The 20,060-nt window shown below is 43.5% G+C and overlaps 1 protein-coding gene across 2 annotated transcripts in view; it reads right to left on the bottom strand.

The window, feature by feature from the left end:
- The window catches only part of ATP6V0A2 (ATPase H+ transporting V0 subunit a2), a 28,703-nt gene that overhangs the window by 6,584 nt on the left and 2,059 nt on the right, over positions 1 to 20,060 (bottom strand). For both annotated transcript variants that reach the window (XR_006730746.1, XM_045534986.1), the window contains exons 2-16: positions 16,789 to 16,867; positions 14,598 to 14,695; positions 12,995 to 13,132; positions 12,190 to 12,278; positions 10,552 to 10,678; positions 8,338 to 8,420; positions 7,708 to 7,801; positions 6,738 to 6,950; positions 5,585 to 5,735; positions 5,195 to 5,331; positions 4,743 to 4,930; positions 4,549 to 4,639; positions 3,363 to 3,481; positions 2,298 to 2,508; positions 1,267 to 1,386 (exon numbers count right to left, since the gene is read on the bottom strand). Coding sequence is in view for 1 of the 2 variants with exons in the window: in XM_045534986.1 (XP_045390942.1) it covers positions 1,267 to 1,386; positions 2,298 to 2,508; positions 3,363 to 3,481; positions 4,549 to 4,639; positions 4,743 to 4,930; positions 5,195 to 5,331; positions 5,585 to 5,735; positions 6,738 to 6,950; positions 7,708 to 7,801; positions 8,338 to 8,420; positions 10,552 to 10,678; positions 12,190 to 12,278; positions 12,995 to 13,132; positions 14,598 to 14,695; positions 16,789 to 16,867 (1,938 nt within the window). In the remaining variant the exon portion in view is untranslated. The remainder of the gene's footprint in view (positions 1 to 1,266; positions 1,387 to 2,297; positions 2,509 to 3,362; positions 3,482 to 4,548; positions 4,640 to 4,742; positions 4,931 to 5,194; positions 5,332 to 5,584; positions 5,736 to 6,737; positions 6,951 to 7,707; positions 7,802 to 8,337; positions 8,421 to 10,551; positions 10,679 to 12,189; positions 12,279 to 12,994; positions 13,133 to 14,597; positions 14,696 to 16,788; positions 16,868 to 20,060) is intronic.

Below are 20,060 nucleotides of genomic sequence, written 5' to 3'. Positions count from 1 at the left end.
GTGCCTATAACACTTCACGGTCGTGACAAAACCAAAGTTATACAGCCCCTTTGTTTCTCTTAATGATTCAGCTCTTTGGGAATAAAAAAGGTTCTTAAAAGAAAATAAGCACTTCATACCCATTAGGATAGCTGTTACCAACAACAACAAAAAAAACATAAAATAGTAAGTGTTGACGAGGATGTGGAGAAATTAGAAACCTCTCGCATTGTTGGTAGGAATGTAAAATGGTGCAGCCACTTTGGAAAACAGCATGGCCATTCGTCAAAGATTAAACATAGAATCACCATACGATCCAGCAATCCCACTTCTGGGTATACACCCAAAAGAACGAGACCTGAAGGGACATTTATACACCCGTGTTCACAGCAGCGCTATCCACAACAGCCAGGAGTGCAAACAATGCGAGTGTCCATCAGCGGACGGGTGACTGAACACGACGTGGTGCGTCCATACGATGGAAGATTATCCAGAGAGAAGGAAATTTTGACACATCCAACAACACAGATGAACTTTAAAGACAGTACGCTAAGTGAAAGAAGCTAGACACGAAAGGATAAACGCCGCACGATTCTACCTATGTGAGGCAGCTAGTCAGAGACAGAAAGTGGAATGGCGGGGACCAGGGGCTGGGAGGAGAAAGGAACAGGGAGTTAGGGTTTAACTGGGACACAGTTTCAGTTCTTCAAGATGAAAAAGTTCTAGAGATGGAGGGTGGTGATGGTTACACATTATGAATGTCCTTAATGCCACTGAATTGTACACTTAAAAGTGGTTAAAATGGTAAGCTCTACGTTACAATTTTTTTAAAAAAGAAAGAAAATGTGATACTAGACATACAGGAGAACAGTCTAGAAAGAAATTCAACAAATGGCAACTGGTTATAAGTGGGTGCTGGAACATAAGGACACTATTTTCTATATTTTCCACATTTTCTGTAAACTAGTTATATTATTTAAATAAAAAACACTTTAAAGAAAAAATTAAGAGGTAAGAACATGGAAAAAAACTTTTTAATCATGCCAAGCTGGACCGAAGGGCTGGGTTAAATTCCTAACAGGCTTGTTGCTCAGCAGGGGGGCCTGTCTCCACGTGCCCAGGACACAGCAGGCTGTCACCCAGCTTCTGCGGGCCCGGCGACACCAGCATTGTGAATGACGCAGTTTGGACTGGGGCCCTGTGAGAGGCGGCTGTTCCACCAGTCCTGCAACAGCTACCGGCAGACGCCACTCACGGTCACAGACGCGCACCCGAGCTCACACTTACCCGGCTCACCCCAAAGCAACTGCGCCCGTTGTGGAGCCATAGCAGAAAGAGTGGCTTTCCCAGGAAGAGGACAGGGACAGACAATGCCGTGACGACCAGCAACACTCTCTGGACGTGCTCCTGTTGGTGCACAAGGGGAGAAGAGCGACTGAAATGCAGGGTGCCGACGGCGTCAGCAGCGCTTGAGCAAATTGGCAGACATCAAACAGAACATCCCGTGCTGGGCACATTAAGTGCGGGTAGGCCGAATTCCACCTGCCAGCGTGCTGTCTTCTTCCTCCAAACACACAGCTGCATTCAGAACTGGTGAACACCACTAACGACACAGTGGTAACGTATTACTTTGTTTTAGGCCAGTAAGGAAATTTTAGAAAAGTTCTACATAGACTCAAACTCTAGCTACTCGTTTCCGGAGACACCGTAGATGGGAACATACACACACAAGCAGAATACCTTTTTATATCCTTGGTTCTGGGTTTTTGTTGTGTGGACTAGCAGGTACGTGCCAAGCACTCTTTAAAGCACTTTGGACATACTAGCTCTACACTGTGATCTGGCTCCTGTTTTTAATCCCATTTTACAGATGAGGAAACGGAGGCACCGGGAGGTTAAATAATCTGCTCAAAGTTCCATCTCGAGGAAGTGGCAGAGCTGGAACTCCGCGTGGAGCAGTCAGCCCGGAAGCCCACACTGTGACATCACACGAACGCGCGACTATAGAAAAGCCATTTTCCGAGAGGGCCCGTGTGCTGTGTCCCAGGTGCCCACTCTGAACTGGGCGCTGGGCAGCCGGCAGGAGCCCCCCGCAATGCATCTCCTTCCCCACACTGTCAGCTACTGAGCGGCAGCGAGTGCGTTCAGCCAGCCTGCCCAGAGCCTCACCCGCATCCCCTGGTGACAACGCACAGAAACAGGACGCTCCCAGGTCCCCTGGGAGGCCTGCGGAAGTCACCTGCACTCGCTCTGCTAAGCAGATGAGAGGCTCTTGGGAAACTTCTGGTAAGTTCATGAGGGGGGAAAAGGGTACTTACCTGCCCTGTGTAGAGCCCATTTACTTCACTGGCTGGGAATAAAAACATATTGATAAATTCAATCAGAATGCTAGGAGCGACTCGGGAGGTCTCTGCTGAAAAAACCAGCCACTTATAGACAATCATAAATATAAGGTATCCAAAGATGCAGAGCATGAAGAGAAGTTCTGGGATGGAAACCAAGTAGATATTGAACTTCTTCCGGAAATGCCTAGAAAAAAGAAGGAACCAGTCAACACATGAACAAAATCAGCCTACGTTACAAAGTAAAGAGTCAATTAATCTCAAATCTTTTGTGACTAAAAAAAATACAGCCAATTTCAGTACAACAGCATCTGTCTTGTGATGACCCGGACTCGTGTTCCAGATGCATCCACAAAGACAAAGAGACGCGAGGACAGCAAAACCACCGACGTGTCAAACCCCACTCATGCTTCCTTCCCTGATTCTTTTATTCAGAAACATTTGTTTCCTCAAAGCAAAGCTACAAATTATTAGTGACTCTGGGTCCAAAATGCCTCATTTTAAATTGTAAAAGTTTTCCAAGTTTCCAGTTATATTAAGATTTAAAGCTATAACTAATGTTATACAAGTTATGTTTAGAGATGAGAATGAACAGGTCTAGTTAGAGAAAATTGTATAATCTCTTACTGTTAATAGACTAGCTTTGATAAAGTAAAAACAAAAAGTTTTCTTATTTGTAACATAAAAAAGGAATATGCCAAAAATCACTTCTGGAAATATATTATGAATTTATGTGTTACGTGCCTGTCCCACCTGAATGTAAGCTCCATGAGGCCAAAAACTTTTTTCTGTCTCCCTCACTGCTGAACCCCTAATGCCTAGAACAGCACTTGTCACATACTATGTGCTCAATAAATATTTGCTGAATGAATGAATCACTTAAACTGCAAAAAATCTAAATAATCAAAACAGAATTCTATAAAGCAGTACACTACCATATGGGCTGCCCTTTAACCAATAAACAGTCTACCTGCAAGAAGCAAAGTTTAAGAAATACCAAACTTGGTTCATAAATATTGCTTTAAAAATATCTGTACTTACAAGTGGTTAAATATTCCCAGAATGACTCCAAAAGTCATGTGAATAATTCCTAAGATCACAGACATTTTCATTTTGAAAGAGTTTAGAAAAGTGAGGCGATTTGTGGCCAAGTTCCAAATCTAAACACCAGACAAAACAAAACAAAAAAATCTTTTAACTTCCTTGAAAAGGTGACACTCAAGAAAGTTCCTGTCTTACATTGAGGAGCAGCTCTAAATTTTAAAAAGAAATACTCAGACTTTTCTCATGATGCTTTCAATCTGAGAACCATTGATTTTTTTAAACCAGAGCCACAGACAGTTAAAAAACAATTTTCTCAATTTAAGCTCAAAGGATGCCAGATGGAACAACACGGCATTTAGGGACACGTGCCAAGGCAGCAAAACCAAATAGAAAAGCAAGAGCAAGAGTCACAGGAAGTTCACAGAGCCGAAGGTTTGCGCTGGCGCCCGCGGGGAAGGGCCGGGGCACTCTCGAGTCCTGGGTTACAGCCCGTCTTGGTGGGGGACACACAAGTACATGTGTTATATATGACATGTTTACACACGTGCTATATACTCTCTTGTATGTATATTCTGTAGTAAAGTTTAACTGTGAAAAAGATAAAAGCAGAAGTGCAGCACGTGGCGGATTTGAGCTGCTGGCAGCTGGCGCGCCAGAGTGGAACCCAGGCCATGCTGAGCTCCCCAAGGCAGCCCTGACCCCCAGGGTCCCCACTCCGGGTCCCTGATCACTGACTGTTTCTCTTCTTGCCTGAAAATTAATTCCTACGGTCCCCACCCCGGGTGGATTAGGAAAAGGGAAACAGGGCCTATTAGGACAGACAAAAATGTTTCTTTTACATCAATGGGTAAAAAAATAATTCACACATACAAAGAAGCAATCTAAGAAACAGGGCTCCTGAAGTGTCACGTCTCACTAGAGGAAAATAGGTCAGGAAAGAGGACAGAATGCAGCCCATCTCTCTGCAGACTTCTCGTGGTCGGGCACAGCCCCTGGCGTGCCAAATGGAGAGCGTGACGTTCCCGCTTGCTCTGCGAGTCCAGGGGCTCCACGGAGCACGGGGAACACCCTCCCCCTCGCACAAGCACATGTGAACCCTGCCCAAACCTCTAGGGAACCTTCTGGCACCTAAAACTGGGGGCCACCCCAGATCAAGGAGACAAGGGCAGGACAGCGCACTCACAGGATCAATGCCGAGAGGATAAGGGCCTCGGAACACCCCGGGGACACTGGGATCCAACTGCAAAACCCTGCTGTGCCTCACGGTGCTGTCGCTGTAACAGAAGCAGAGCGAGACGGCTTACTGCGGGGAGGGGGAAGGAATCTCAGAAAAATGCTTTCTGTACCCAAGACATGATTGGGTGACAGGACACTTACTTCCAAAGCACCATTTTCTTGTGCTCTGTGGGGGCGTGGCTGGAGCTGAACATGGCAGACACGTTCCACCCGGAGCCGAACAGGTTCACGGACTTGGAGAAGCAGTCGTTGTAGATGAGGCCGGTGTACACGGAGAACAGCCCCATGAGCAGCAGGATGTAGCGCCCGTGGAAGAACATTCTCATGATCTGCGGGGAGCAAAGCGCAACAGCAAGATATGGTCACTGGGGGACGTGCTCACGGGACAGCATCAGTCTGGTGCACGCTTAGCGGTCCCCTCAGGGCTTCTCAGAAAACAGCCCCATGCAACACAGTCCTGGCAGCTGGAGGTGACGGCCCCCAGCTCTCACGCAGCACAGCCACGGCCGACAGGTGACAGCTAATAGCGTCTCTCTTGTGGTCACTGTCCATGCTACCCAACCGGAAACGAGCTGGAGTGGTTATATTTTTACCTCCTGAGACTGGTTTAGTCTGGGATGGTTTTCATTTAACACCAGCAAGAGGGCAAATAAGAACATGACAAAGCCGTGTCCAAAGTCTCCAAACATCACAGCAAACAGAAACGGGAAGGTGATGATGGTGAACAGAGCTGTGGGGAAGCAAAGGGAAAGAGCCTTCAGACTCACGGCGAATACAGCGCAGAACACCTGACTTAACCCAATGACTCGCGATGATCCTGACTATCTCTAGCATTGCTAGGATAGAATTGTGAGGTTAAATTTAAAACATCGCACTAAACAAGGTGACAAAAAAGTAGCAGTAAGCCTATTTTTCCAAACATCTTTTACGTTCTCAGAGCGAGGAGACGCAGCAATGCCACGTGAAATGCAAGCATTTCCAACCTGGGTTCACTTCCCTGTAGCTCCCGACGCCATAGGCGTCCACGATGTTCTGAAAGCCCTCAGTGAACTTGTTGGTGCGGATGAGAGTCGGGGGTGTTTCCTTCGTTGGGATTATGTTCATAAATGAGGGGATTGTAGCACCACTCTCTCTCTGTCACACAAAAAGAGAAAAAGAAGAAAAAATTACTATCCAAGAAAAAAACTACTAGCAATATCTATCCAAATTAATCCAGCAGTTGCACTTCGGGGAACCTGCCCCACAGACAGACTTGTACACACAGGAAACATTCTAGGTCCAAGGCCGGGCGTGGTGGCTCACGCCTGTAATCCCAGCACTCTGGGAGGCCGAGGCGGGTGGATTGCTCGAGGTCAGGAGTTCGAGACCAGCCTGAGCAAGAGCAAGACCCCATCCCTACTAAAAATAGAAAGAAATTATCTGGCCAACTAAAATATATATAGAAAAAATTAGCCGGGCATGGTGGTGCATGCCTGTAGTCCCAGCTACTCGGGAGGCTGAGGCAGGAGGATCACTTGAGCCCAGGAGTTTGAGGTTGCTGTGAGCTAGGCTGATGCCACAGCACTCACTTTAGCCCGGGCAACAGAGCGAGACTGTCTCAAAAAAAAAAAAAAAAAAAAAACATTCTAGGTCCAGTGTCACACCCTGCAGTGGCATTTAACATTGGAAACTACCTAAATGACCAGGGAAGTAGTCAAATAAACCATGGTACATGCACATAACAGAATGTTAAATAGTTATTTTAAAAAACAGGGAAGTCTTATTAAGTGAAAATGATAGTGTGAATAGCACGCCTTTTGTGAAGAAAAGAATACCTGCTCACGTCTGCTTGTCTGCAGTTAAGAAACTCAAACATATAACAGCACCAAAATGATGATTATCTCTGAGTAGAAGAAATGGACACATGAGGCCATGTGGGTAAAGCCACCTCATGTGTCTGTCACGTTTTGACACTTCTTTTTCCTTTTAAACCATGTGAACGTACTACTTATTGGAAAGAGTAATTTAAACTGTATGCACACCCACACCCCCTCCAACAACTAGCTCCTTACTGGACGAAATTCCCATTTCCTTTAACTGTCTGAGCGTGTCGGGTCCGCAGTCTCTCAGCCCCGGCGGGGGAGCGAGGCAGCTTACCGAGCCCTCCTCCAGCGCCCGGCGCAGCTCGTGCAGATCCGCCTCGGGACACCAGACCTCGGCGATGAGGCATTTGTTAGTCACGTCGATGCTGCACATGTTCAGCATGTGGTAAATGGCTTTCATTTTCTTCACCTGGACGACGCGGGTGTAGACAGACTCGGCAGCTTTACACAGCACTTGCCGTAAGTAGTCCTCGGTCTTGTGGAGCACCTGGGGGAGAAGGCGCGGGGCTTGCAGGGTGGCCGCGTGCTTTGGTTTTTGTCCGCCTGGCACCCGACTTCCTTTAGGCGAATTTCTCCCTGTTGGCGGAGGAGCATTCCAGGCGCCTGTCTCTCCCTCCCGCCCCCAGCACCACCTGGAGGTGGGCGGGAAATCTAAGCTCAGCCAAGCATACACCCTCTTTCCAGAAGTCGCCTCCAGAGAACATGACCCCACGGACACAGGAGGTGGTTAGATGTCATCGTCACTGAGACAGCAGGATGGCCCACCTGGCTCCAGAGAGCCCCCGGGGTTCCTACCCATTCCCAAGCTTGGCCCCGCCCCTGTCAACCCTGGGAGCCACCAATGCCCATCCGGTCCCATCCCGCCAAGAAATCCCCTTCTGCTTAAATGAGTCAGTCTGTGTCGCGGCCCTGCCACCGGGAACCCTCACTGACAGCAGAAGCGGGAATGTAAATCGTACAGGTAAAACAATGCCAGCATTTCACACGTGGCCTTCTTGCCTTTTGTGATCAAGAACTACAATCCAACATACCAAAGATGACCAGGGAATCCATCTTAAAAACCCCATGGTTACTACCCAGGCTGCTAAAATAAAACTCCCATGAGGGGGGAGGGAAGCGACACTGCAGTCTCACTGGAACGTATGGATTTGTCCACATCCAAAATTACCCGTATCAAAAAAGCAAATGGGTTTGCAAAGGCCGTGCATCCCTCAGGAGGGAGGCGCGGTGTCAGCCTCACTCACAGTGTACAGATCTTGGATGCGAGTGTTCAGCCCCTCCTGGATCTCCTCCCGCTCCTCAGCGGTGTGTGGGTAGGGGTACACATGGCAGTGGTAACTGGAAGACAGAGGAGGATGTATCGTGCATCTGTCATCTCCCGGCAACCCTCTGGGAGAGACAGGTGCACACGTGGGCATGTGCCCGTGGTCAGGTGTCACACACGGACGCTCAGCAGACATCTGCTCAATGAAAGAAACTGAGCAAACTCGCTCTCGGATCCACATTCCACTCCTGCCCTCAGTGACACCCGGCAGCTCATTCCCAAGTCCAGCCTTCTGAGATCCAACAATATCCTTGGGCTGGGAATCATTAAACAGGTTTAAAACACAAAAACAAACACAAACCACACACACACACACACACACACACACACACACACACGCCACCGTTTACTCAGGGGCCACCTGAGTAATGCACTGGCAAGAGAGATGACAAATTAAGTGTTTAAGAAGGTATCACTGCAAGGAAATCATAACAAAACTAGCAGCCGTTGCGCTCAGCCTATTTCTCCTTGACTACAGAGAGATAGTAAAGGAAAATCAGAGGTTACTAAATATAAAAAATAAATGAAATGAAATGTTTCTTTTTCTTACCAATCACATATCTTCTTAACCTTGTGGCCAATCTGTTCTCCCCAAAAGGATATTAAAAACACATACCATTTTATGACTTCTCCCTACAAAGAATAAATAAGGGTAAGTATTACTTCTGTGTGTATAACTTCCAGAACTTTGGTAGCTCCAACACTGTCAAATAGTTCTTTCATTCATTCCATAAATATAGTCAATCCGCATCTGCAGACTCTGTAACTGCAAATTCGCCTACTTGCTAAAATAACCCCAAAATCAATACACGGAGCACTTTCACAGGCACATGCAGAGCAGCAAAAACTTTCAGGGACCCAGTGCCCACGTTTCCAGGTAAGGCCCAGCAAGGTGGAACTCTGCCTTTTCGTCTCAGCTCTGAGACTGCAGACATGTGTCCTGTTCTACACGGTCCATTTAGTGCCATGTTTTTCACATTTTTGTGCTTTTTGCTGGTGATTTCACCATTTAAAATGTCCCCAAGCACAATGCTGAAGTGTTGTCCAGTGTTCCTGATAACAAGGTGGCAGTGATGTGCCTAAGCCACTGTGTGTGTTGGAGAAGCCACCGCACTCCAGCCCCAGCAACAGAGCAAGACCCTGTCTCAAAAAAAAAAAAGTAGAAAATCTTATAGGTACATGGTTAATGAACAATTAACTGAGGAGGTTTCCCAGCATGATGGTCACTCAGGCTGAGCCTTCTGAAGATCATCTCACAGCCAAATTCCTCTTGATGTGTCAAAATCATTATGGGATATATATAAATCTTACAGCCAAAATTCCTGAGGCTAATCCAGAAGAGAAATACGAACTCTTTTCCGAAAATCAAGAAGCCCAAGCTCCTCTGCTACCTTCAATAGATCAGTTCATCCTCATTTAGAATAACAGTTATTTTTACCATAAAGTCTAAAAACGCACAGAGATTTTAAAAGGTGACTACGGCTCTGTGTTTCCCCTGCCCCTCCGCTTTCCCTCCTGAACAACTCGGCCCTAGAGCTGTGGGGCGTGTGCGGGACGGACACGGAGGGCGGGAGGGGAGGAGTAGCCGTGGCCCACAGCTGTAATGTGGGTGCGTAAGCGTGTCCTAGCGCTGTCGTGTGCGGGACGGACACGGAGGGCGGGAGGGGAGGAGTAGCCGTGGCCCACAGCTGTAATGTGGGTGCGTGAGCGCGTCCTAGCGCTGTCTCTGAGCGAGCAGGGAACAGCCACACCTCAGTAACAATGGGCACTCGGAGACCACATCTTCGCTTTGAAACACCAAGATCTCCACTAAAAAGAATGAGCTTCTTGGAGAAATGGCGGATTCCAGAGCTGTGTAAGGGGCATTCCAAGATGAATCTGGACATCCTATTATACAACAAAGCAAGGAGTGTTCTAACAATGACGGGAACATGGTAAAATGGATACAAAAGCCAGTTTGAATGGGCTCCATCTGGCCAAATCTAGGAGAATTTGAATATAAAAATAAGGAATATGGTAGGACAATACAACCCACTGAATAAAACAGGAAATAAATGAATAAGCTGAAAATCTGAAGAAGGATGAGATATTTACAGGTGCAAAGCACTTCTCCCAAAACACTTATTAATTACAAAGAAAAAAGAGTAACTTCGCAGTGGAGAAACCTAAGGCTACTGCCTTACTCAAGTGATCAAAGTGACCGTTACCAGTAATGGGACAAACGACACCAGGTGCCACCTGAAGGATATAATGAGAAGAATGCAGCCTCGCTTCAGTGACACTCTTGCCAAAGACACATGACCTGAATCTAATCGTGAGAAAACATCTGATAAATCCAAATTGAGGGACATTCTACAAAAAACACTGGTCTGTAATATTTTAAAATGTCAATTTTAAATGAAAGTCAAGGCAAGTCTGAGAAACTGTCCCAGAATGAAGACCAAAGTGACATGGCAACTAAATCTAACGTGTGATGCTAACTAGATCCTTCGCTGCGACAGTATCGGCACAACTGGGGAAACCTGAACAGGATCTGAGGCTCAAAACGTAGTAACATATCTACATTCCTCTCCTGATTTTGAGGGTCGTACGTGGCACTGTGGGAGAACATCCTTGATTTTAGGAACTACACACGAATGTGTCCAAAGATATGAGGCATCAGGCTAACAACTTAATGGTTCAGGAGAAAAACATTCTTCCCACTGTATCTCCAGCTTTGCTGTTTGCCTGTCATTGTTAAAAGGTGACTGTGACATTTACTCACTGTTTCAGGGTCTTCGAGGGATTCATCCAGTTCTGCATAGGTCACAATGGTGTAGCCTTTGCAGACTCTCCACAGCATTTTTTCAAATGCTTCAACTTTTCCTTGGTGAATTAAGCCAGACACAAATCTATGGAATAACAAAGCCAACCTGAGTCAACTGAAAGCAATGAATAGTATCAAGTTGCATTAAAAGAATGATGAAGACTTCCATTTCTAGCAAAATGGTGAAAATGGAAACCCTCCAACTGCGAAATATCTCAAATGCTGGATAAAATAGTTTTGAAACATCCTTTTAAATGTATAGCTGAGCTTATAAGAAAGAGAAACTTTTTGGAATCCAAAAATAAAACAGGGCCTCCTAGCTGTCCTGATTATTATACTAACCGAGTATCTTGAGGCCTAGAGTTTAACGCCAGCACGAGAGACAGAAGACACACACTGGGCCCAGAGAAGGTGCCAAGACAGAACTGAATCCCCCTCACACTGGGGCTTCTTCATGCCCGAAGGGCTACACCTTCAGTGAATGGGTGGACCAGAAGAAAATCCACCCAGCAAAGGGGGCTACAAGTAGACTTATTTATTTCGGTTTTGGTTCTAGATGGAGAGAGAAGTCCTCCCTAAGAATTTATAACCACAGGCCGGGCGCGGTGGCTCACGCTTGTAATCCTAGCACTTGGGAGGCCGAGGCGGGCAGATTGTGTGAGCTCAGGAGTTCGAGACCAGCCTGAGCAAGAGCGAGACCCCGTCTCTACTAAAAATAGAAAGAAACTATATGGACAGCTAAAAATATATATATAGAAAAAATTAGCCGGGCATGGTGGCGCATGCCTGTAGTCCCAGCCACTTGGGAGGCTGAGGCAGAAGGATCGCTTGAGCCCAGGAGTTTGAGGTTGCTGTGGGCTAGGCTGACGCCACGGCACTCTAGCCCGGGCAACAGAGTGAGACTCTGCCTCAAAAAAAAAAAAAAAAAAAGAATTTATAACCACAGGTTAAAATTCACTCAGGTTCAGTGCTTAAATTCACATTACTCGCATAGTCAAAAAACAAACCAACCAACAAAAAATCCCACGCTGAGAAACGATGCCAATGATTCCAGGTTGGTAGAGCACTCCCAGGTACCTGACAAATGTCAACACCGATTCTCTCTGGTGGAAGACTCCCTCAAACCAAACACCACTGAATTCCTTCAGATAAGGAACTGAAGAATGTAAGTTCATAATGATAAAAAAAAATTATCACAGCTCACATGAGGAAGTTACCATTAGTTCAAGTAAACAGAAGAAAGAAACCCTTAAAGTGCAATTAATAAAAAAATTACCAACTCAGTTTAACCCCTATGTTTCCACCAGACAGGAATTGATGCTTCCATGACCAACTATCCTAAGCTTATAGGAGTAACACTGAATGACATAATGTTGCTTCTTTCCAAATCATTATACCAAAAAAAGAAATGCCCACTGTATTTAGCTTAAAAGTCAACACAGCTGAGTAGTTCAGCCTAACAAGTACAGAAGTACAGTGTTTTCTCAAACAAATATTCACTTCCTTTCATTCAATCACGAGCTTTAAAACAGTCCCCATTCATCCACTCTACAGGAAGGGCAGTATGAGGTGTGACACCCAGTCCTTGTCACCTACCCCAGTTTTGCTCCCAACCTCTGCATACAGCTGTAGTCCAACAAAGAATCATTCTCTAAGGGAGGGAATTCTTCGTAAGTGGGTTCAAACTAGAAAGAGAAATATAAAACCAGTGTGTCTCATTAAAAGTGACACTTTATTTCTCATGTCATATTTCCAAACAAGTTTATACAGAACATCATATCTAACTACTTGGATCTGGGTGCAAAGGCCCTAAGGTAACTTCGACATATAACTCAGCTCTGATAAATAAAAAGATAATCTGCCCATCCACTATTTGTAAGCCATTTAAAGATATTTACATAAAAGAATAGTTATAATTTAAGTCATCACCTTCATTCAAAATAGAATAACTTTATCCGAGGTCAACTACTGTATCCAGTGAAACTAATTTCAGGAGGGACTTCTGTCTATATCAGCTCAGGGAAGTACTACTACTTGGACTAGTCTTTATTCTTATATAGATTATGTTTACTTCCTTTATTCAGCAATTTGGAAAAACCCAATTTTAGAGTTCAACTTCCACAGTTCAATTTTTCTCATGATCATAAAAAGATTTTTTCTACAGCAAACTAAAGCATTTTACAAATATTTAGTACTATTGTTGCTAAAACCAATCAATATAAGAAAAAGCTCCTAAACCTTTTTTTAATATCATATAATTCAACTGAAAAATAAAGCCAAGATCTAAATTTATCTCTTTAAAAAAGTAACACATCAATATGAATTAGTAACAAAACCCACAGGCTTAAGGGAATGGGATTGTTACAAAAGACATGTGTTTCCTCACGAGGTGTTGTGATACCTCTACGTTGCGTTTCACGAAGGTTTTTGTCACTCTCAGCATGTGTGTATACTCGATCAGTTCCAGCAAGTTCTTCCTCAGTTTCTCCTTGTTCTTGGTGACTTCTCTCAGTTCAACCTCGAGCTTCTGTAACTGCTCCTAAAACAAATAGCAGTTAGTTAAGAGTATCACTTAGTTCCAAGTGTGATTCTAATAACCTTTTTATAGTACACCAAAACCAGCCGGAGGTTTTAAAAAGCCACAATTTACGTTAGTTGGGCAGGGGTATGAAAACATGCAAAGATTTTAGGGGTTCATCATTTATCATTGCATATTAATTCAGGTAATTTCTGTGACATTCACACCACATATGATATAAAACATTCCGGAGGCTATGATGACTCCAACGACCCAAAGACTGGCTCTTTTCTCTAACCGTAGGTCCTGTCATTTCTTCTGGTTTTCCTCTGCCTGCTTATCCACTATCAAACATCAAAGCATCTTCCTCTGCGAGTCTACATTTCCTTTTATTTGCAACCAGAAAATGGTCAGATAATCTTTTCCAACGTATTTTTCTAGTCTCTAGCTTGAGTTTATGCACTTGCTCTCATACAACTGAGCATAAAAATTCTTGAGAACAAATCTTCTTTAAATAATTAGTTACATACTAAGCAACCTTAACAATACTTAAGTATTAAAACAATAGAAGCAGAAATCTGTAAAACAAATGGAGTCAATGAGAACTTGTATTCAAACAAATCACTAAACTTGCTACATTCATTACTTCTGCTTTGCCGTATAAAAACTATAAAGAGTAATCATTATGTTTATGATTATATCATAGCCGGCCAACCAAACAGGCCAAACCAGATGACTGCTTTCCACCCATCTGACCGTACAATCCTCCCTGGAGTCTATTCATACAGCAAATGTTGCATGACTTCCCCACAGATGAACAGAGCAGCCAGCAAGGGGAATGGCCTCGGTGACACAGCAGTAATTGTTTTAGAAGAGTTATAAAGAGCTCTTGCCTATTTCCCAGGGTGATGAACTATCCAATGATCAGCCTGAAGCCTCAGTGGATAATTCCCGGGGGTGGGGGTGCCGATGAACACCACGAGCCAGTGTCCTCACAGAGGGAAGGCTGTCAGCACACAAGCCAGTGAGCGCAGGGCGAAAGAATTCTGTTTGCCGCCCACCTGAAACAGCCCAGAGACTTCATACTACCTTCTACGAATCAGAGAGGGGCAGGTAGGGCGAGTTTAGGGGGACTGTGAAGGCACAGGACTGAAGCCTCAAGGGCTTGCAGGCGAGGCAGGCTAAGGCCTGGGTAATCCCAGAAGGAACTTTCTGAAACATTAAAAGCTCATGGACCAGATTTCATGGCTAATGCTCACTAGCCTCTGTTCACCACAACCTGGAGAGGAAGTGCATGTCTTACAGTGTAAGAGAAAACTGAATTATCATGAAAATTATCATAGATAATCTACTACTGAGGGTTAACCGTAATACCGTTCTTTAATTTTTATCCCATGGCTTTGAGAAGACAGAAAAACATTAGACAATATAAATAAGCAGCCCCTGAGATCAATGGCTTCAAACAGCTTCTTCAGAAGCAAGTTACCTGCATTTCTAGAACCTGCTTAAGAGGTGGTGCAGGAGGACTGGTCTCTCCCTCAGGAAGGGGAATATCAGCTCTGTTAATTTCCTGCACTAAATAAACTGTGAAAATAAAAGTTAAACAAATTAGATACAAAAACTTACTATGATACGTATCAGTCAAAACATTTTAAACCCCTACCTGTCCTGTCTGAATACACAAAATTCTTACTTGTGCCAACTGACCTACAGGTCACTTTTGGCAAACTTGTTTCCAAAGATCTACAAGAGAATGCTGCCTAGAGACACCAGCACGCAGTGACAAAATACACATGCTGGAGAAACACTCTCTGAAATTCCCCCCCTATTTTTTCCATTTCTAAAATTTTAGTTAAAGAACTTTTGAGTCACAGCTGTCTCTGTGTCTGTAGAATGAAGCAGAGGTCAGGGGCACACTTGCAAGTGCAGAAATAACCCAAGTGATAGACCTACGATAGTCCCCACAAGAGCCGGCAACTTGACTTTCTCTGCAGACGCCTGTAGGAAGAGGTGGGTGGCCGTTAAGAAAACCGTAACTCTTCCACCACAAGCACCCAGGGCAGAAGCCGGGCTCTCTTGCAACTCCCCAATTAGCCCGGATGCTGTGACTTAGGACAACTGCTCGCACTGCTTCACTATGTAAGCCAAAGACTAGATTCATGAAATTAATAGTGTACCAACCAAAATGACTCACTTTCTTTAGTTTATATTTTCAATTCCAGGAAACATCCTTTTCCTTAGGATGAAAGTCACAATACCTGGTGGTCATTACCAGACATAATATATCAGAAAAGTGTTACCAGTTAGTCTATTTTTAGGAGGGAGAGTGGGAGGAAGGGAAGGAAAAAAGAAGGGAAGGAAAAGAAAAAGAAAAGCAACCATGTCTTACCAACAAGATAGCAGAGGGAGCACTGGGTTTAAGAGATTTCTAGAAATGGATGCAAACTGTCCAATTTATACCTAAAGTTATTCTTTTTTTTTTTTTTTTTTTTTTTTAGAGAAAGAGTCTCACTATGTGGCCCAGACTGGCCTTGAACTCCTGGGCTCAAGCAATCAGCCCACCTCAGCCTCCCAAGCAGCGGGGACTACAGGTGCTCACCCCCATGCCCAGCTTATACCTAAATTTACTTGAGAGTTCCTGTTTTATTGTTTCAAGTCTGCATTCTTTTTGAAGCAGTTTAAACGACAGGAAGTCCTAGACATGTCTAACGCGCTATCACTCTTGCCCTGCCTTTAAAAACCTCGCTCCAAATACACGATTTGTCCAACGACTCACACAGGCTGCAAACACAGGCACATCTCAAGCCACACAAATAACCAGGACCTCAAGCAATATGAACAGGAACAGATTTCAGATGACTGGAAGTTTCTGTTAATTTTAAAAATCCTTGATTTAAAAATAAAGCCCACAATAATTATCAGCTATTAGAAATCATTCCAAGTCACAGTCTCCCTCCCCATCGTCCGCCTTAAAAAAGCAAATTCTGAACTTCAGCTTGTTGTCTGTCATTTTCTCTTCCATTTCAGTCAGAACTTCAAGGCTTGACTCGACAATAACTAAACTTAAAGATTTCAGAGATAAAGGAAGTAGCCTTGGGCTACTGAGTTTTAATGGTTAACAATCAGCACTGATCTAACACATTGGCAAAGGAAGACCTGAGAAAAAGAAAATTATTATTGATCAATCTATCTGCCATTATTTCCTGCCTCCCTTGTTCCTTGATACAATTTTAAATTAAGTAATATATTAACATGTATACAACGTTTTTAAGTTATAATAGACTACAAGGGATTGGTTAAAAAAAATCAGGCACATTAATACAATGAAATATTATACAGGCATTAAAAATGGTGATGGGCCGGGCTCTGTGGCTCACACCGGTAATCTTAGCACCTTGGGAGTCTGAGGCAGGAGGATCACTTGAGGCCAGGCAGGAGTTCAGGACCAGCCTGAGCAACATAGTGAGACCCTGTCTCTATAGGAAACTTTTAAAAAAATTAGCCAGGCATGGTGGTATGCACCTTTAGTCCCAGATTCTCAGGAGCCTGAGGTAGGAGGATCACTTGAGCCCAGGAGTTTGAGGCTGCAATGAGCTATGATTGCACCACTGCACTCCAGCCTGGGTGACAGAGTCAATCAATCAATATTAAGTTATTATAACAGAAAATAAACTTACCCAATATCCGCTCTAGTTCTTCACACCTCTTCACCTCACCGACAAATTTTCTTTGGAAAGAACTTACATTCTGGTTGAGCTGAGAAGAGGATGAAAATTTTGCTTTAAGTTTCTAAAATTTAAAAATATATTTTATTTAAAAAATAAATTTGGTCGGGCACGGTAGCTCACACCTGTAACCCTAACATTCTGGGAGGCCACAGTGGGAAGATTGCTTGAGCTCAGGAGTTCAAGACCAGCTTGAGCAAGAGTGAGACCCCATCTCTACTAAAAATAGAAAAATTAGCCAGGCATGGTGGCCTGAGCCTGTAGTCCCAGCTACTCAAGAGGCTGAGGCAAGATTGCTTGAGCCCAGGAGTTTGAAGTTGCAGTGAGCTATGATGACGCCACTGCACTCTATCCAGGATGACAGAGTGAGACTCTGTCTCAAAAAAATAAATAAAAATAAAAATTAAATATTGGCAAAATTTGGGGGGAAAATATACTTTCATATACTACTAAATAAGAGCATAAACTGACATAACTTTTCTGGAGAGCAATCTGGCAACCAAAAAGGCCTGAAAATTGTCCTTTGCCCAGCAATATCCCATGAAGAAATTTAACCTAAGGGAAGAAGTACCGATACAGACAAAAATGTATCTGTAAGAACATCAACCTCAGAGAAAGCAGAAAAATGATAACCCAAAAATCCAACAACAGAAAATTGGTTAAAGAAATTATACTCTGTATCCCTCCAACAGAATACTACTCAGCAATTAAAAGGAACTCCCGACACACGCAGCAACACTATTATTCCAAGGGCAAGAAGCCAGACATAAGAGGCCACATAGTGTAGGATTATTTATATGGAATGTCCAGAAAAGGCAAATCAAGAGGCAGAAAGTACACGAGTGGGGCTGCAGACCGGAATGAGGGTTACCTATAAATGAGTATAAGAAATCTTTCTGGGGGGACGGAATATTCTAAAACTGGATTGTGGTGATGGCTGTATGACTTGATAAACTTTCTAAAAATCACTAAATTGTATACTTGAGCCAGGCACGGTGCTCACGCCTGTAATCCCAACAACTCTGGAGTTTGAGGCGGGAGGATCACTTGAGCCCAGGAGTTCAAGACCACCCTGGGCAACATATCTAGACCCCATCTCTAAAGAAATACAAAAAATTTAGCTGGGTGTAGTGGCACACGCCTATAGTCCCAGTGAGCTATGATTGTGCCACTGCACTCCAGCCTGGGAGACAAAGTGAGACTTCATCTCTAAAAAATAAAATAAATAAATTATGTACTTGAATGGGTTATTTGTATCATACGCATCAGTAATGATGGATAAAAATTATGGTTCAGCCATGCAACTGATTACTCTGCACTGGTTTTTTTTTTTTTTTTTTTGGAGACAGGGTCTCACTCTGTCACCGTAGCTAGAGTACAGTGACATCATCATAGCTCACTGTAAACTCCAACTCCTGGGCTCAAGTGATCCTCCTGCTTCAGCCTCCCTAATAGCTGGGACTACAGGGTGCACCACCACACCCAGCTAATTTTTCTACTTCTTGTAGAGACAGGGTCTCGCTCTTGCTCGGGCTGGTCTCAAACAAATGACCTTAAGCCATCCTCCTGTTTCAGCCTCCCAGAGTGCTAGGATTACAGGCGTGAGCCACTCCACCTGGCCCTACTCTGCACTTATTAAAAAGGATGTTTTACATGATGAGGCATTTGATTATATGAAGAAACTTATTAAAATTTTCAGGTATGACAGTGGTATCATGGTTATTGTTTTTGAGTTCTTATCTTTCAGAGATACTTATTGAAATAAGAATTTATATATGTCGGATTTACTTCAAAATGATCTAGTCTGGGAGGGGACACGGGGTTGGGGGTTAAAACAGGGGGCCATGAGTTTACATTATGGGCACATGGGGTCCACTATACTCTTCCCTCTACTTCTTACAATACAAACCATAAAACGATAAAAAAAATCATAAAAGAATATTTAATAAAATTAGGACAATTAGTCATAATTTGTGTGAAAAGCAGATTAAGATATTTTCAATGTGTCTAACAATTTCCCAGATGATGAAAAATAAAGAGAAAAAAAAGATATTTTCAATGTGATTCCAATTATACAGAAACACACATACATGCACATTTTACAATATTATTAGAAAAATGTTTGTTCAGTATTAGCCAAAAAGTTAAAATGTTTATTTCTAGGTAGGGAATTTCCCACAATGCACATATATTACTTTTATAATTTACAAAATGTAATCATTCATGTTGAAAGCCATTTAGGATAAGAAGTTTATCTTTTATTCCACCCAGCGTTGGTACTGGGCGCTCTCAAGAAACGAGACACAATTTGATATGAAACTGCTCAACCTGAGAAGTGTCTACGCCAAATGGCTCAGTTTCTGTTCAGTTTTTTGAATTATTTTAAAGAATTAACCAGAAAAAAAGATAAAAATTCAAATTTCACTTCTGTTTGTCACCTCATTTATTTCTGAAGGTCATACTACTTTGTAGTAACCACTTCCAAGTTCCTAATGATTCAGACACGATCCATTTCCATAGAACTGAGAAGTTGGAAAGGAAGCTCTGCATCAAATGCTGTCGCCCATGGACACTACTTCTCAGTTTCAATTTTGTTTCCTTCAGTATCAAACACTACTTACCTCTAACTGTACAATAATGGTTCTATAAACAGAATCTTTATAAAGAGGTAAATTTCGGTGGCAATTTTGATACAAATATAATTGAATTTGACATATGCCACCGTCACTAGCTTACATACATTAACTGGTTTGTTTGGGTTTCTTTTTTTTTCCTGTTGCATGGTTCCTTTTATAAAATTTAAGTTTTGCTTTCTTTTTAGGGCAGCAAAGGCACCCTAATTCAAGGCTAACGGTATAAAGTATATTTTAATGCAGATTCATTGTAAGACACATTTAACCTAGAAAAACCCGGACAGAGGAAACCTGGTGCTGTTTGTGCTGATATTCACACCACTGGTCCTCCCACTTCAGCTAAAGGACCACAGAGGAAACCAGTTCTCAGCCTAAAGAATTGTTATAAAAGTGAGAGGACTTTCCCTGCACTGAGTCCTACTGGTTAGCTGAATGACCTTTCTTTTCCAAGTCTTCTCACTGGCTGTCACCATGGAAATCCTCGCCCTGCCCCTTTTCCCTGGCAAGGGTTACTAAAACAAAAGCCCTAATGAACCAGAAAAGACCGATGTCTGCAAAGTCAGTAAGTAACTCCAGAAAACAGCAGAAGCG

The sequence above is a fragment of the Lemur catta genome, chromosome 21, assembly GCF_020740605.2.
Source record: "Lemur catta isolate mLemCat1 chromosome 21, mLemCat1.pri, whole genome shotgun sequence".
Lineage (NCBI taxonomy): Eukaryota > Metazoa > Chordata > Mammalia > Primates > Lemuridae > Lemur > Lemur catta.
Note: the sequence above shows the minus strand (reverse complement) of the source record. Positions and strands in the feature narration are given on the sequence as shown.